Source organism: Gekko japonicus, unplaced genomic scaffold (genome assembly GCF_001447785.1).
Source record: "Gekko japonicus isolate JY-2015 unplaced genomic scaffold, Gekko_japonicus_V1.1 scaffold159, whole genome shotgun sequence".
NCBI lineage: Eukaryota > Metazoa > Chordata > Lepidosauria > Squamata > Gekkonidae > Gekko > Gekko japonicus.
In genome coordinates this window covers 382,356-400,514 of record NW_015169177.1, presented here as the reverse complement: position 1 = coordinate 400,514, position 18,159 = coordinate 382,356, and the positions used below count along the sequence as shown (strand labels likewise).

The following is an 18,159-nucleotide window of genomic DNA, read 5'->3' as shown; positions in this document are numbered from 1 at the left end:
ATTTGGCCTAAAACCATTGAGTTTTGCCCTTAAACCAGAGTGTCACTGCACGACATTGCCAACATGATGACATTATGTCGGGGCCAGGGGTTTTGTTGTTTTTTAGTGATTTAATTGTGTCAGTGTATAGAAATATTGATTTTGAAAAGCCTCCTGCCTTCTCCTGTTCTGTCTTTTGATAACAGGCTGTGCCTTATTTCCTGTTATAAGCCAAACAGTGGGCCATATGGCCTAAATAGCCATGCCATAAACCCACATTCTTTCACACTTCCATGCCAAACGCCAGACCTCATGGCTACACTTTCTGGCCTCACATGCAACAAGTCATGTACTAAATGAAGTAGCTAGAAGCTGGGTCACCTGACTGCAGGAGGTGTCTCCAAACTTCTAGCCATTCCTGTGTTGCAGCTATGACAACCAACAATTGGACACACCTATGTCCACTCGTGATTGGCCGAATGGCCACGGCTGATCATGACTGGAATTGGACTATAATTGTTTGATCCCAATGAGAGAGCTGCTGTGTGCTTGCTCTCTGCTCCTGCTGTCTCTACTTGTTTTATTGCACCTGAAATGCAGCCCTTGAGGGACAAAGGACTGGCTTTGTGAATTGGACCACATGGTCGAGCAAAGATGGATTTTGCCTTCAAAATCCCTTGGACGGTTGGATATTTCTGAACTTGGTAAATATGTATCTTTTACTGTGTAGTTAAGGCAAATCACCTTAGGTTTGTGATTTTGGTAAACTCTGGTAGTCTGTGTTAAGCTCTGTACTGAATAAAAAATTATTCTTGTTTCTAAATGGTCTCTGATGTTGTACCTGAGTTCCAAGTCTAAACTCCTGTGCCTAAGCTGACCACAAGCTACCATTAAGCGTAAAGTGTGCATCTCTGAGCTAGAGTTGCTAATGTGTTAAGTTCCAGATACCAACTGAGAGTTTGAACCTCTAATCTCAGGTTGGGGGGGGGAACTAATGTAGAGGTTCTGGTGGCATATTGTTCTGAAACCAGAGAGGGTTTAGACCATCTCGTGGGCTGTTGTTTAATGTACTGCTAAAATACAGGATTCTCTCTCAACCGTGGACTGGGTTGAGTGGGTTGATCCTGTACAGTCAGTTATTTCCATAGTTGTAAAAGGTTTATCAAGGAAAAGTTTGTGTTCTGTCGACAGCTTTGTGGTGAAAGGGTGTAGCCTAAAAAAGTCTTCCATTGCAGGTAGGGGACATCCCTCTGATCTAAAAAGAGTAGTAAAGTAATCCAGGAAGGCTTTTGATATTTTTTCCAGTGCTAGTTTGTAGTTTACCCTCCTTATAGGAGCGAGTTATTTTTAGCTAGAGATTTGTCCTTACATGCCAGGCTAATAGCCGTAGAGATTTTGGATTATTTTGCCGGTATTTTTGTTTCCGATATAGATTTATTTGGATTTGGGATGTTTCTAGGGATTCCAATAGTCTGCAGTCCGCTAATAGTTTTTGCTATATTTTTTACCATCCCTTTCCTTATGGATTTTTCCCAGTGCCCTAATCCTATCCATTAATTCTAATTTGATTTTATTCCTTTGTTTTTTCAGATATGACGCTTTAGAGATGAATATACCCCTCAGCACCGGTTTTAATGCATCCCAGATCATTTCTGGGGAAGAATCTTTGTGTTATTGTCCTTAAAGTAATTTTTTATATCTTCCTCTAGATCCTTTGTCAGTTTTGTGTTACATAATAAAGATACGTTTAAAGACCACTCCATTTTTTATCAATGTTTTCATCTTTGAACAGGATACAGTCAACACGGGAGTGATCAGACCACATCTGTATGCCTATGTTTGCTGAGTAAATCCTGTTCAACAATGAAGGGGAGACCAGTATATAGTCTATCCTAGTGTAAATCTGGTGCCTAGCAGAATAGTAGGTATAGTCCTTTTTCAGAGGGTGACATCCACAAGATGAAAGTTTGATAATATTTGAGCTAATTCCAAGCGTCTGCTTTTGGGCTTATTTTTTATCAGTTTGGGGTGAGATCTTTCAAGATTGTGGTCTATTATATGGTTAGGGTCTCCTCCCAGAATTACATAACCTTCTTGAAATAGATTTAGTTTATGTAAGACCTCCTCTAAGAATTTGAGCTGATTATTGTTTGGGGCGTAGAGTGTTCCTAGGGTTACCATATGGATGCCCCTTTATAAATAGATAACTACCTTGGATGTCCTGTAGTGTATCTTTGAGACTAAAGCAAGTTGATTTTGAAAGGAGGATTGCAACACCCCTGGCTTTGGATGAACCTGTGGCTTGAAATTGCTGTGGGTATCTACAAGATTTAATAATCAGAATTGATGAGTCTCTCAGATCTGTCTCCTGCAGGAACAGTATACCAGGGCATTCTTTGTAGAGACTGGAAAATATTCTTTTGTGTTTTATTTTATTGTTCAGGCCCCTTGCATTCCAGGAGAGGAATTTGATAGTGTCCAGCAGGGGTCTTGTTGTAGAAAAAGAGCTGCTGGAGCTCATTAGCATAACTCATTAGCATAACTTATTTGCATATGCCACGCCCTCTGACATCACCAGAAGTGACAGAAGGCCACACCCCCTGACATCACCGGAAGTGTGTCAGAAGGCCCGGCTACTTACCCTCCTGCTTCATCCTCATTCCCAAACGGAATGAGGATCGAAGCAGAGGGCGGGGTAAAGAAGGGGGCGGGGCTTCACCACGTGACCGCCCCGCCCCCTAGAGGTTCTCTTCCGGAGCTCCGTACCTGAGAGCTCCCCCCCGACTAGAGCCCTGGTGTCCAGCATTATCATTCTATGGCCAACTGGAGCTCTTGTCTAATCTATTGATGTTGTGTGCTATCATTTCTCACTGGTGGCTTTCAGATCCTTTCTTGGTTGCAACACCTCAGAAGACAAGTCTTATAACACAATAACCTTGTTGCCCTAACAATTTAGTGAACCTTTCTCTCTTGCTAGTTTTAGTAGTTTTTGTTTGTAGTCAAGGTCTTGAAATGTTACCACTACGTCCCTGGGTTCTTTAAATCATGCAGTATTAGTCAGTCCTTTCCAAGAAGCTCTCATGATCATGGTGCTTCCCCAGTTTCCAGTCTGAGTTCTGAGGCTAGCCATGAGGACATGAACGGTACCAGATTCCTTGCTTCTTCTATGGATTGTGGTATCCCTCTAAATGTCAGATTTTTCTCTTTTAATGCCATTTCTAGCAACATAAGTTTTTCTTCATGTTTTTCTTGTGTTCGTTGGTGCTTTCTGTTTTCAGTTTGAAGTGTCAGGGCTAATTCCATTGCACAATCTGCTGGGTTTTTGTTTTTTTACCTCTGAGAGTGATCTCGTGATCTCCCCTAGTTGCTCTCCTATCAGCTTGAGCAAGCCTGTTATGGTGTCCAAGATTTCAGACTTCATCGTGGTCAGTGCTGATAGTAATTCATTTTTAGTAATGACCATATCTCGCAGCTCAACCCAGTGGGGTATCGGTGCCATTTTTAAATGGCCTGCTGCTGGCTGGGGATGTTGACAGTTGAAAGTCTCTTAGCTTTAAAACTCACCCCAAAGACTCAAATCTGGCAGTATTCTTACTCATTCTTACCCCCCGTGGGTGGCAGCTAAAATGCCCTGGTAGTTTTGCTTCGCGGTATCAGGAGAAAAGCAGCGAGTGGGGTGGGAGAGACTAGTGTTTAAGCATCTCCCACTTTCAGCTTGATTATTTTTAATACAGAGTTGGATTCAACCAGCTTTTTCACTGAATCTTGCCCAAATTTTCCTCCTTATTACAGCTGTCATCCACATATTTTTGTAAATGTCGATCCCATGATTCCCAGCATAGTCTTTGGGGGGTTGTTAAAGGGGAACCTACCTTCCCTTTTCATCAGCAGAGAAGATGATTGGTTCCAATCTGTAGAGAAGTGCCCAGGATCAAGCTTTTGAAAGTTCCTTCAGGGTGAGACCAGACAAGATGTTGGGAGATGCATGACTGGATCTCCAGTGCACTTGCCCTCTCAAAATTGATGCTATACAAGGCCCTGGTTTTAATTAAAGCCCTCCAAAATAGCTATTTTCCCTACTGGGGAAGACGTACAAGATGCCTGTATAGTACCAGTTCGTTTTCCACAACAGGGTATATATCAAGTGGGCACCTGTCTGAGGTGTTGCAAGCAGTATGGAGGACAGAGTTCACTTCCACCCTTGCTCTAATATCACTCCTAATTAGTTCCTCCCCTGGCTACTATTTATGAAGGAGAACCATGCTTGGAGATCTGGTCATGGATATTTCAACGTCTTCTTTCTGACTCTTAAGTGTTTGAGCTTAGGCTGGAATTCAGGTTTCATAGCTGTCTATAGAGGGTACAGAGCCATAGGTGAGAGGAAGTGGTGCTTATCAGGATAAAGGGAGGGAAGATGGGACTTCATGATCAACAAGTGATCCCCCCCCATCTTTATCGTACTGGTACATTTTAAAGGTGGGGGGAGGTTGTACTGAAATAATTTCCATGTGAGATGCCAATAAGAATTCTCAGCCTGGGCTATTGCATACACAGAAAAGGTAGTCTTTGATCCTGACACTCTGGCAAAGGTATGCTTTTGTACTGATGACAGGTCATAATGAGCCCTCTACTTGGAGCTGCTGTTAGTCAGATTTCACAAAAACAAACAAGGAATCAAGAGGCACTTTAAAAGATGGACAAGTTTAATTGTGGCTTAAGCTGTAGTCAATAAAATTCATGCCACTAAAATCTGGGGCTTTTTTAAGTGCAACAAGAGTCTTTTTTGTTTTTTTCTCCAACAGATTGGCACAGCTAGCCCTTCAAAATCTGATTTTACTAATACAGAAGGCAGAAATCTTCTATCGAATTAGGGGGAGCAAGCTGACCAGGTGCTTAGCCATTAATCATGTTAAATGATGCCAGATCATGAGTTATAATTGGTGGCTTCTCTCTTAATAAAGCTTAGCCTCACGAACTTTGCAATGGAGCCTTGTAAACGGGATGCTTGTAAGGGAAGCCCTACTAAACAGTCTGTTCTGTGATCAAGTGCGATGATGATTATGATTATGATGATGATTATGATGATGATGATGATGTGTGTAAATCAGACAGAAATATTTACTTGCTTCACTCTTTTGTTCAAACTGAATACATTTCTCAGACTCTGCAAATAGCTAGCAGAAATTGGTTGACAGAAAAGAGAGAGGACTGTTTAGAAACAGATGGTGTGTAGGGACTGAGATTAGCTGCATGTAGCATATATGCCATGTGGCAAGTACTGACCAGGCCCCTTTGTGTTTGAGGGGTTCCCCCCCCCCTTCATAGGATCATGGTATCCAGAAACGCAATTTTATAATGCTACAAGTGTGTATTTTATTTTTTAAATAATATATTTATTGGGTTTTCAAACATAAAAGTGTGAGACAAAACAAAAATATGATCATATCATAATAATCAAATACAACAAAACACGTTTGTTATTATCACAGCTAAGGCATATTACAAGCCCTTTTAAATATTTTTACAACTGAATATCTTAATTGGCAGAATTACATAACATTTACAAGCTTTGTAAATTTACAATGCACCAAAAACGTTCCCTCTGGTTTATTTCTCTATTATTTTACTATCCTCTTATTACAATGTTTCCCAATCATATAAATTTCCAAATTTTAAAAACTATATATCTTCCCATCCTTCTGTGATAATATAGTGATCCTCTTTTCTTACATTATCTATATGAAGCTCTAAAGCAACATGAAGAGAAAATTTCCAAATTATGGATAGTATGTAGTGTCCAGTCTTGCAATATAGTAAACTTCATTTCCTTCTTTTCCTAAATAAAATAATGAGTTTGCTCTAATCCAAAATATTCTTTATATTATAACCTGTAGGGAAGTAATATATGTAACCTCCAATTTTATTATGTATTCAGCTTCATTTCCTTCCTTTCATATATAAAATATAAAATAAAAATCTTACTCTAACACAGAGATCATATTTCACCCTATTATGTTGTCCTTTAGGTTAATTTTATTAATACTATAATTTATAACTACAACTATCATTTCTATCCCCCTAACAAATGTCTTTAATCATGTTTACCATTATCCACAAAACTAAAGAGAATAAGAAGATCAAAATATAACTTTAAATAGATAAAAAAGGGGAGGTAACATTACAAATATGGTAATATAGTAAGCTTTAAATCCTTCATTATACACATGTGAAGAGAAAAAAAGAAAACAAATATTCTTTAAGGCATCAACAACAACAAAAAAGAGAAAGAGGAAGTACCCAATATCCAATCATATATAGCTTATCATCATTCCATTACGAAGATTGCAGTATAATAAGCCTCCTTTCTACCATTACATATAAAAAGCAGGATGGAATCATATTTCTTATTATCTTTTTTGTTTTCCTGTAACATCTTTTTTCCAAAATCATATCTAAGTGCCTTATGTCTTTATATTCACAGAGTTTTGTTTCCAGCTTTTCCATTCTGGGTTTCATGAAATTAATCCTCAAGCTTTTGTTACTTTTACGAGCTCTCTTTAGACACCTCTTTGTTTTCTTTTTAGTCATTTTAGGTATTTTTCTGAGTGAGAGATTTTGAAAGTCATCTTTTGCCATTTCCGACTCTAGCAGATAATTTGTTGGCTCTTTTCGACTACAAATTTGGTTGGCATCACTCTTCTCATAATCCATTAATAAGTGTAGCGTTTCCTGCAACACTTCCCTTTGCTGCTCCTGCATTGTTTCTTTCTCATTTTCCTGGTCAACCAAACTTTGAGGTTTCTCTAAAAGATTTTTACAGGCCGTTGCAACCGCAATTTCTATTTCCTCTATCATAAGTGTTTGGAATTGCTCCCAAGTGAGATTCCCGATTTCCATGTTTTCCAAATTCTCCTCTTCCGCAATATTCTCTGCCAACGCCATTTTCCTACTCTATTACACTCCTAATTTTCGTCACAATAGTCAGTACAATTCAACTATCTACATATGATACCATAATACAAATGTTCTACTGAAGTTAGTAATTCCAACATTTAGAATCATTTTCTTACCCCCGCCATATCATTCAAAAAGCCTCTGCATGCGTTTTCTTCCCAGCCGCTTATTTCCATTTGTTTCACAATATAGAAGGGGGGTGCTTCAATAAAGGTCTTCATTGTTTTATTCTTGTAGCGTATGGCTACTCACATCTTCGTTGTATTGTAAATCCCATAGTCTCTAAAACGGGTTGTCACAGCTGTAGCAAAAACATGGCAGCCATGGTTTGCACCTTCTCCAGCTCCTGCATTGAGGCAAAATGGTCTCGCCCCGCTAAACCGCTGTTTGCGAGGTTGCCAAATGAGTCTCCTGCAACCCAGCCTCCCTTCGAGAGGTTGGGTGAAGCCCTAATCGGTCGCCAAGACCGGGGGGGGGGCTTTAAAAAAAAGCAGGAGAGGTCAGGGAAACTTGGGAGAGTCCTGAGAGTAGCCCGCAGCACCGCACCGCTTACTCAGAGGTCACAAGTGTGTATTTTAAAAAGCCATTGCATTCTGTTTTACAAAGCCAAATCCAGTATTGGAGGTACAGTTTAATGCTGGCATTTTAAACTAAGTACATGTTAAATCTTAAAGAGATGTCAAAATTACAGTGTAGTTTGTTCCTTGGGTCTTGAGGTAGCAATGGACTCATACCAAATGTTCATTGGAACTGCTATATATGCTGAGATCATCCAGCTCATTTTTTATAGTCCCGCCCAATGGTTTATGGCAAGCTGTACTTATGTCCTTTGTTGCTGTATGTAGTGCTGCCTCATCTGCTGAGCCTAATAGGTCTTGAAAGAAACTTGCCATAGCAGTTCTGAGATGTAGCATAATAGCAGCTGCTTGGCATGGGCTCATTTAGCAAGGGTTTGAATTCCTGTGGAGCCTAGACTGTTCTGTTACTGCATTTACAACAACTGGTGCTTGATGAGTGGTACTTTTCTTGTATCCTGGGAAGGAAGCTGGACACATGCCTGTCAAACTCTGCTTAGTTTGCCATGGTTACAGGGGGGAGGGAAATTCCTCCAGGGGGGAGGTGAATGGCTGTGTGTGTGAATCGCCCTATCCTAGGCTTCGTAACTCTTCCTTAAGATACCTTCCTCCTAGAGGAACGTCCTTGGGAACGAAGCTGTGCCAGCTTGCTATTATAGATAACAAGATTGTATATTCCCGGGGGGGGGGGGGGGGTAGTGAACGCAAGACCTAGGCGGGATGGCTGAGACATGTGATTGGTTAGGTTAGAGGGGCCTTAGTTTGAACTGTCTATATCTTTAGATTTTCCCACCTGAACCTCAGTTCTGACATGGTTCTGGTCTAACCTGGATCATGCTGATATCTCAATAAACAAATTACTGCCAAAGAGAGTGTTGTTGGGAGTCTCTTGACCAGGAGTCCATGCAACAAGAGAATGAGCTCTGGTTGTAAGATCCAGAAACAGTACAAGGAGTTCCTCCATGGGGTACCAGCAATGTTCATCTAAAAATAACCTGTATCAGATTCCATCCCCAACAGAATCCCATCTAAATCTCCATTCCAGAAAATGTATTTTTTTCTGTGTCCTAGAAACATCTTCTAGAGATTAGCATCAATTGAATGGAGTCTGTGAACACTGAACAGAACAAACGAATGGAACTGTGGGGCTTCTCCTGATCCTGGCCCACCACTCACCCCTCCATCATGACTGCTTTTACCACCAGACAGCCCACCAGGCCTCAGTGAGAAGAGGGGAGGGGGATTGCAACACCAGGATCTTCCTCCTCTTCACTGACCTCTGCTCCTCAGAGCCTTGGATGGGATTGGCTACAGCATCCTTGGCCTGTTTCTAGGCCATCTTTAAATAACCTGTGGGATGTCATGCCCTCTTGTCCATTTCCACTCCACCCATGTGACCAGGAAGTACTGGGGATTGGAAAACATAATATAAGAGCATAAGAGAAGCCAATGTTGGATCAGGCCAAATGCCCATCCAGTCCAACACTCTGTCACACAGTGGCCAAGAATACCATGTGCCATCAGGAGGTCCATCAGTGGGGCCAGGACACTAGAAGCGCTCCTACTGCTGCCCCCCCCCCAAGCACCAAGAATACAGTACAAAGCCCTCAATGCCCTGGGCAGGTTCCTCCCACCCCCATCCATCTTACATTATGCCAGATGTCATTCCCCACCACCTGTCTGCACTTGTCCAGCCCCACCTGCCCCTTACAGCCCTGCCCCCACCAGAGGCTTGCTAGGTTCTTCTTTCCTCAGAAGCCATCCCTGCAGCCTACCTGCAACTCCCTACCCTGCTCATCTTCCCTGATTGTATTACTGTAGCTGGTAAGGTTGGGTGGGGTCCTGCCGCCCGACAGGAATAGATCTCTTCCACTTCCCCATGCAACTTCCTGAAATCCTCAAATAGCTTCTCATGAGAGTTAAGGGATGCTTAGGAGAAGCTGAGGGCTGCCAAAGAATGGGGAATAGGTAGAAATCATCCCTCAACCTCTTGCATGGGCTCTTGGCTCTGTTCACAGATGAGCTTGCACAAAGTGGGGTATTCTGCCAATTTCCCCTCAATCTGCATCCCTTCTGCGCTGCATCCCACTCTGTTCCTGAGTGTCCTCCGACCCTGAAGTGCGGCTTTTGTGTGTGTGTGTATCTGTCTGTCTGTCTGTCTGCTTGCTTGGGGACCTGCAGGGAAGAAGGCAGAAAGAGGAATAATCTATTTCTTGAGCTTGTTCACAGGATCCAACTCAGCATATTTACATGGTTACATGGTTTTATCAACTATGCAACATAGAATTGTTTGACAGAGAATTTTAACATGTAATACTTAAAGGTCTGGGTATGCAGCAACTGCATGGGATAGTGGTTCAATCGGGTCATTTGGGGGGGGACGCGGGGGGACGCCATCCCCCCGGGTGAGGTGCGGGAGGGCGGGGCCTGGAGCTCCCTGCTGGTGCCCGCTGGAGGTCGCCGCCGGCTGTGGGGAGGACACACTTCCAGGGTTGTCAGGGGGTGTGGCATATGCTAATGAGTTATGCTAATGAGTCCCCCTAGCTCTTTTTCTACGAAATGACCCCTGGGTCCAATCTAGATCAGCACATTGTGGCAACAGACCATTTCCTCTGTAAGGTGTGGGAGTCTTTCATGCCAAACAGCACTGTGAAACCTCCAAAGTTCCTCTTAGCAAATTCATTGGTTTGGACTGGCTTCCATTAGGACAGCTGCTGGCCTTCCTCAGGCTGGATTCACTTTATGGCTTCCTGGTTGCCATTCCCGAATTGCCATCCATTTGTCCGTGATAAGCTTGACCTATTGGTCAGATTTTTGTAAGAGGATTTTGTGATTCAGAAAAGGGAGGTGCTGCTTACTGCTGAACAAAGCTGCTGCTTTCCCTCCTGTACTGCAAAGGAGAAGGGCGATAATTTTAAAGTAAAAACAAGCTCATGTGGATTTGCAGATAACTAAAGAGCAGAAAATAGTATGTATGACTTGTTTTTCCTCCTTGTCTCTTTCAGTGAGTATGTTTTTGAACACATTAACCCCCAAGTTCTACGTGGCCCTAACAGGCACTTCCTCGTTAATCTCAGGCCTTATTTTGGTGAGTACAAATTGTAATATTTAATTTTCACAAATTTGGTTCATATCATAGTTTGGAAAATAAGATTCAACATTACAAAATACTGATCTTTGATAATCTTCATCCTCACCCCTTCCTCAGTGACTGTGTATATTTAAAAGCATTTCTGTTAGAAAAGCAGCCCCCTTCAGAATTCTTGGCATACTTAGTATGTTTATGGGAGGGTTGGCATCAGTAATTTGCATCATAAATCCAAAAATACATATCACATGTTCTTGTATGAATCAGTTCAAATGGTTGAGCTGTTTTATGTAGCAAAACCGAAAATCAATGCATAATTTTAAATTCTGTTTCTGTGTATGAACTGGGGTTTTTCCATGGATTCAGCAACTTTGCCTTAGTGTTAATATTCAAAGGACATAACAATTGACCATGATTAGAGTCTTTCACGTTTATACTGTTTCTTGACCAAGCATGTTTTTCTCATCTCCCACTGAAAGCTGCTGATTTAATCAGTGAAGAAGATAATCTTGCCATGGCTACTATTCAGTTGCTTGGAGCTTTGTTAAACATTCTGTCCCAAATGAATGCACTCTATACATTACTAAAAAGGGGAATTATGGAAAGATCTGATTAGCATAATATAATTTTCCACATTTTGCATGAGAATATATTTTAGCATTAGAATATTTTATTTTATTTTTGCCTTTAGAGCATCAGAATAATTACTATCTGCTGTTGTCTAGTCTATTTTGAGTTATTTTGATCAGCTGATATTTTCATGATGAGAAGAAATCTATTATGCAGCTATGTTTTGATTTTAAGCCGAGTGCATTCCTTGTAATTTGCTGTGAGAAAATGCACCACACAGTGTAGTCACCAAGGTATCAGATCTCCTGTGAAAAGCTTTTTATTTTCTATTAATACCTTAGAACAACAAAACTTACATTTCTGATGGTCCAGACAGTTGAATCCTTTAAAGTTCCACTGATTTCACTGAGAAAGAGTTAAGCGTATGCTTAATTCTCACACAGAGGTCTATGAGATGTAGATGTACTTAGTTTTGTCCAGCTAATGCTTAAAGTTCGATTACAGTTTCTTCCTAAAGGGGAAAAAAAAGGTCACCTAACTGGTCACAGGGAGAACACAGCAGCAGTGTAAACCTGATATGCTGCAAACCAGAGCAAGCTAAATTTTAAAAAAGCAGCGTATTTATTTTCCACGTATGTACTTTCCCCTGTCATTTCTAAAGACTATAATATTTGGCATAATTGTATTTTACTTCACTGGTATTGACTGGACTCCTCCAGCTGGGCATATTGTAAAATTATGCCTTAGTTACAGTGATATGAGTTGGAAAACCAATTAATTACCAAACAGTAAAGCTGATTCCTAGGAAGTTCTCTCTGCTACAAAATGTTTGAGTAATGGATTAGCATTTTTTAGTATTCTTGCAAAAAATGTCATTGTTTCCTTTTTCCTTGTAGATCATTTTCTTGGTTTAACCCCTTTTTTAAATAATGTCTTAGAAGTTAGTTTAAAAGTTTTAAATCCTTGAATAGATCATCAGCTCAAGCCTTGGCCATTTTTCTTTGGCTAGCAGTCAACCCAGAAATTCAGGCGCTAGAGTAATTTTTCAGCCTTCAGGGTTTCATGTTTTTCTAATTTCAAATTTTCTAATTATTGCCCAGTTTCTCCTAATTTTATTAAAACTATGATTAAAGTGTTGTGGTATAAGGGTAACATTACTTGTTATTGCGACAAAGAAACTAAACAAACCTCACCAGTTTCTCCTAATTCCATTATTTTTCCAAGAAGCTCTATTTAACTGAATATTGGAGCCAGTATGGAAAGAAATGATTTACCACCATTGAATGGCATATAAACAAAGAGTGACAAGAACTGCATGCACAATTATTTTTGTGTCCTTCAGCTGAACATTCTGATGTGAAATCATAAATAAATAAGCTTAAGGTTAGATCTAGCCAGTTCCTTATTACTGCCCCCACCCCTATTCCATGTGACTCTTTTCCCATGCAGGTCCCATGTTTCCAAACACAGCCTCTTTGGTGGTTGAAGGGGACTTTTCCCTTCCTTCCCTTTTGCACCAATGGAAAAACTCATCTGATCCAACCACTTGCGCATCCACTGAGAACTGCCAAGAGATTCTACAATAAAATCATTGCTGAAAATACTAAGTGTCATGGTAACCTGGCATGTGGGATTAATCAAGCCTCGCATTAGATCTTATTTTTATATTTTCATACTCATAAATTTTGTTGTGATAGGATGCATTCAGACTTTTTTTTTATTTTAAACATCTTTATTTATATTGTTTTCTCAAGTATAAACATGGTCAGAATAGAACACAAAAATGACAACAGCAAATTACAAGTGACCAATACATGTAGTAAAATACAACTTTAGCATTCTGTACGCTTTCCACCCAAACATGCAACTATTAATAACAATCAACCCTAAATTTGGATATAGATATGAAACACTCTATACCAACTCTTGTGTGCATCCTGTAAACTCTAAAATGCATTCAGACATAACGTTTAATTGCAGTTAAAGAAAAATATGCATAAATATGCATGAGCTCATCTTGTTGCCAGACTCCTCTACCTCTTTTCTTGTGCAGAGGGTCATAGTTAAAGACTAACTCCAGTTACCTATGACATATGAACACAGGCACATGAGTTAACCAGAGTAACTCTCTTCTTCCACTAGTTGGCAGTGAAAATTAATTCTGACTAGCTCATGTACCCACATTTGTACATCATAGGTAACCATAGTTTTTAACCACAGTTATCCATAAAAGAAGTGAGGGTGATGGAATGAGTTGAGTAAACAAGCCAGGCAACAAACTGATCTATGCACGTTTTCCCTTAACCATTGGTAAGTATGATGTCTGAATGCAACTAGAGTCTGAGATGAAGATGACTTTATGTCCTGTACTACTTCTCATTAAAACATTCCTTTACGGGGGAGGGCGGAGCTTGCGATGTATGGCGGGCACATAGGAAAAGAGCTCCCGACCCCTTCCACTGAAAATCAACTTAAAATCGAAAACCCACGGCTAAATGGTCAAAAAAGGCTCCCAAAAATCGACGAGAGTATCAGCAGCAGACACTACAAAAACCTCCAGATCTGTAGCAGACTTTTTCCCGCTACACTCCTCACCGAAAGTGTCGGCCCTTATGCCTTCAGACGACACCAATATGGCACCGGTTCAACCCAACAATGATGGCACCGGTTCAACCCAATAATTCAGCAATCTCCCGTCCCAGTCTGTTTCTGAAATTCCTTTGTAATAAAACTGCTACTTTGAGGTCCCCCATTGAGTATCCCGGGAGGTTGAAATATTCTCCTACAGGTTTCTCAGTTTTGTGATTCTTGATGTCAGATTTGTGTCCATTTATCCTTTGGCATAGGGTTTGACCTGTTTGTCCTATGCAGAGAACTGAATGGCATTGTTGTAGAGAACTGAAGGGCATTGTTGGCATTCAATGGCATACACAATGTTAGAAGATGAGCAGGTGAATAAGCCTGAGATTGTATAGTTGATGTTGTTTGGTCTACTGATTGTGTTGTCTGGGTATATATAACAGCAAAGTTGGCATCTGTGTTTGTTGCAAGCTCTGAAACTAGTTGTATGTATTAGCCTGTTTTTACTGATTTTTAATTCATTTTTGGTCTGTTTACAGTATGTCTTATGCTGTTTTTATTGCATTGTTTCTTAATTTTGTAATACACCTTGGGTCTCAGAAGAAAGATATAGAAAGTATATCAATAAATATAAATAAAACAAATAAAATCCCTGCTTGTTGCAAACCCCGCTTAAAATTTTTAAAAAATGGCTGTTGAGTTGACAGCATGATGTCAGTTCTGGGGAAAACCTAGAAGTAAGGTCACTCCTGTCTAGGAATCACTGGAAACTCTATGGTTTTACCACAGACTTTCTGGCAATTCCTAGAGAGGTGTGATGTAACTCATGCCCCCCCCCCACTGGTTGGTTTGTGTCCTGTATTTTGTAATTCATCAAAGAGTGATATATCAGGTTAGCTAAAGACCCAAAGAAAGGGACTAGCAGAAAAATAGCCATCTGTGTTCCAGTGTATGGCCACAGAACATACAAACTAAAATATTTTCACTACAGTTGCAGGTTTTCTTCAGGCTAGTGACAGAGATATCTGAAAAATAACTGTGTTTGCTGAACCTGTTCAGAGACCTTCCTTGCCTTGTTGTTTTCGAGCAATGGGAGTTCATTACTTAATTAAGGTACCTTGGGTATTCCTTGAACTGACATGATCCCATGGTACATAATTAGCCATACTGAAAATTTTCCTTTTTGAACAAAGCAGTTGCAAGCCAGTTTCTGTGCTGTTCTGAAAAGGCAGTTCCTTTTTTAAAAAATCCAACAATTCCTGCAGTGAAACCAGTGGCTTTTCAAAACTTTGGAGTGTTCCAGTTACATATCAGTTTTCAGAGCAAGGTCAGAAAGCTAGAATAAGTGAAACCAGTTCTTGAGCACATGAGCATATTTCTTCGCTTATACATATAATACAAGTGACTATAATCCTGAAATGTATATGAATGTTCCTTAGGGTTGCCAGCCTCCAGGTGGGGCCTGGAGATCTCCTGCTTTTACAACTGACCTCCAGCTGACAGAGATCAGCTCCCCTGGAGAAAATGGCTGCTTTGAAGGGTGGACTCTATGGCATTGTACCATGCTGAGGCCCCTCCTCTCCCCAAACCCTGCCCTCTCCTGGATCCACCCCCAAAGTCTCCAGTTATTTTCCTACCCAGACCTGGCAACCCTAATGTTCCTGTTGTTTAATTCATGAAACATGCATTCTCCTTCAGTGGGGCGAAGTCATCCAAACTGGCTAGGCCATGCCTCCTCTCTCTCCAGCTGGGCTATGCAAATTTGTGTAGACTGTATTGGCTCAGAGCGAGGCTGACCCTCCAGTTTCACTAGCCCTGCTGTTCCAGCAGGATGCTTGAGCCTCGCTCTGCTTTCTTGGAGACTCCTGCCTAATTGATATGGAGGATGGAAAAGCCTTGAAGAAAGGCCCCATTGCCGGTCTTAAAAAAGAAAAAAGGGACCGTTAAGACTAGCCTCTCCCGCCTGAGGTTCCAGTCATTGGAGATTGGCCAATGGCAGATTCATCTACAGCAGGACAAGCCACTGCCAGTGCTGACAGACCCAAAGCTTCAGGTCGTTCTACAGCTGGTCCCCAACTGCACAAGAACTACCCGATCGAGATCTACTGGGTCTGAGCCTAGGTTAACCGCTTTCTTTGAGTCTCCTACCTTGTTGGTATGGAAGATGGAAAGGCTTTGAGGAAGGGCCCCATTGCCGGTCTTAGAAAAAATTGAGAGATAGTTGAGACAGGCCTCTCCCGGTTGAGGCTTCAGGCATCAGACACTGGCCACCGACGGATGCATCTGCAGTGGCGTGGAACATTCTGCAGCCAGCCCCCAACTGTGCAGGAAAATCCTGGCAGAGCTCTACAGTATCCAAACAGCCATGAGGAGATCGCAGCAGGTGGCCCGCCCCATAGATTCAGAGGCTTCCAGACCTACAGAGAGTGAGAGGACTGGAGCTGAAGGTGAGGCACCCCCCTCCGCTGAGATACACAGGGGGAGTGGGATAATGACCTCCAACACGAACAAGGGGCTGATCCAAGCAGGGGTGGCAGCATGACAGAGCAGTTTCCCTTCCCTCAAGCCTCTCTGAGGCCTTTCCCAGCAGGTTTGGCAGTCTGGAAAATTCCAATAGGGTGGCTGCGCAGGTTCTCCTGCCTTTTTTCAGCCCACCCTCTGCAGATTGGAGGATGCAGGCCTTTAGTCCGGCCTGGGCCTTTCCCAATCCCATGTGTATGCAACCGGGAATCATGTTGGTCTTTCTGTGGCTAGGAGTACCTGACCAAGCAGTTGCTGTGACTGACCTCGCCCATAAGGACACTAGCACCTTCAGGATGCTAGCTAGCATCAGAAGCATTCGAGAGCTAGTCAAAAGAGATGTTCCCCTTCTTCCTCACCACCCATGTCAGGCTTGGGTTTGGGAGTGGAAGAGCTCCCTTGAACTATAGGATCTATGGCAACAAGCTCTGATAAAGAGGAAACTCTGATAAAGCTCTGATAAAGACCATGGCCATGCAGCCCAGAAAATCTACAACAACTAATGAACGCCAGGCGTGAAAGCCTTCAACAACATAAGGAAGGGAAATTCTTCTAGGCCTTTCCAGCTGGAACATTTCCAGAGATTTAAAAAAGGTGTGTCCCCCCCTCTTAACTATCAATTGGATACAACAGTAAAACCTAGATCATCGACTTCAGCCAATTTAGATACTAGAGGTTTTAAGAGATCATCCAAAGGGTCCTCAGTTTGTCCTAGGGTTGCCAAGTGTAAATTCCTCTGGAGCGGGGGACTCCCGTCCAGCATCTAGAATTTTCCCTCGGATGACCGTGGCCCCGCCCCCAGCATGCCCAGCGTGGCCGCGTCACTTCCGGGTGATGCGCACGTCGGGGTGGGGTTCCCCCCGGGGGGACTTGGCCAGCCTAGTTTGTCCATTCCCTGAATTCTTTGATTATGTGCTAAAGGCAGAATGAGCCGTTCCAGACAACGGCACTTTACCACAGGCATTAAAAAAAAGGTCTTTGACATTTCAGCAGGCAACATGGAAGACCTCAGGCTCCTCTGCTGAATACTCTGGTGTCAGTCTTACATTTGTCTAAGGATGGGGACAACATGTTTAAGGATTCAGTGGATGATAACAACAACAATCAGAGCCCCCTCTGTGCTCTCAAATTTCACCAGGGTCATTGTGGTTTGGGCTGATAACCTCCTTCAGGAGCTAGACACTGACCCCTTGACGCTTAAAAGATCCATCCTAAAGATTAAAATGGCTGCCAGTTTTGCATTAGATGCATCCCAAGAGGCCATGCAGTTCTGTGCCAAAGCACAGGCCACCAATATAGTGGTTAGTAGGAAATTATGGCTAAAGCAGTGGAAGGTGGACCCTCTACCTAATTCAGATGTATCCACTTAAAAAGGGGGGGGGAGCAAAAGGATTTTAGGAGCTCCTGCACCTTCAGCTATAGGTCCAGATTCCAGCAGTGACAGTTTCCTCCTAACAAACAGGACAGGACAGGAACCTAACAGACAGGACAGGAACAAAACAAAGAGCAACCACCTGACTATATGGTTGGGGAATAGATTCCAGCAGCCTCCCCACATTTGGATGGAGTCTATGACTGACCAGTGGGCACTCTCCATCATCCAGAAGGGACACAGGATATAATCCATCCCCCGCATCACTTCTGTGCTTTCCCACTTCCCAAGACAGAACAGAGATATCTTTCTTCTGTCATGGTCTATTCAACATTTAGTGCACATAGGGGCAGTAGAACCTGTGACCTTAGAACAGCATTTCCATGGGAATTATTCCATTCTATTATAGTTCCAGAAAGATCCAGGGACTGGAGAGCGATTCTAAATAAAAAAGAGTTGAACTTATGGTAAATATGCACAAGTTCTGGATGAAATCACTTTGCTGCATTCTGCAGAGTATT

At 42.0% G+C, this 18,159-nt stretch overlaps 1 protein-coding gene across 5 annotated transcripts in view; it reads left to right on the top strand.

Moving 5' to 3' along the window:
- Window positions 1–18,159, top strand: part of ST7 (suppression of tumorigenicity 7) — a 160,871-nt gene that overhangs the window by 86,387 nt on the left and 56,325 nt on the right. For all 5 annotated transcript variants that reach the window (XM_015416020.1, XM_015416018.1, XM_015416019.1 and 2 more), the window contains one exon: window positions 10,514–10,596. In XM_015416020.1, coding sequence (XP_015271506.1) covers window positions 10,514–10,596 — 83 coding nt within the window. The remainder of the gene's footprint in view (window positions 1–10,513; window positions 10,597–18,159) is intronic.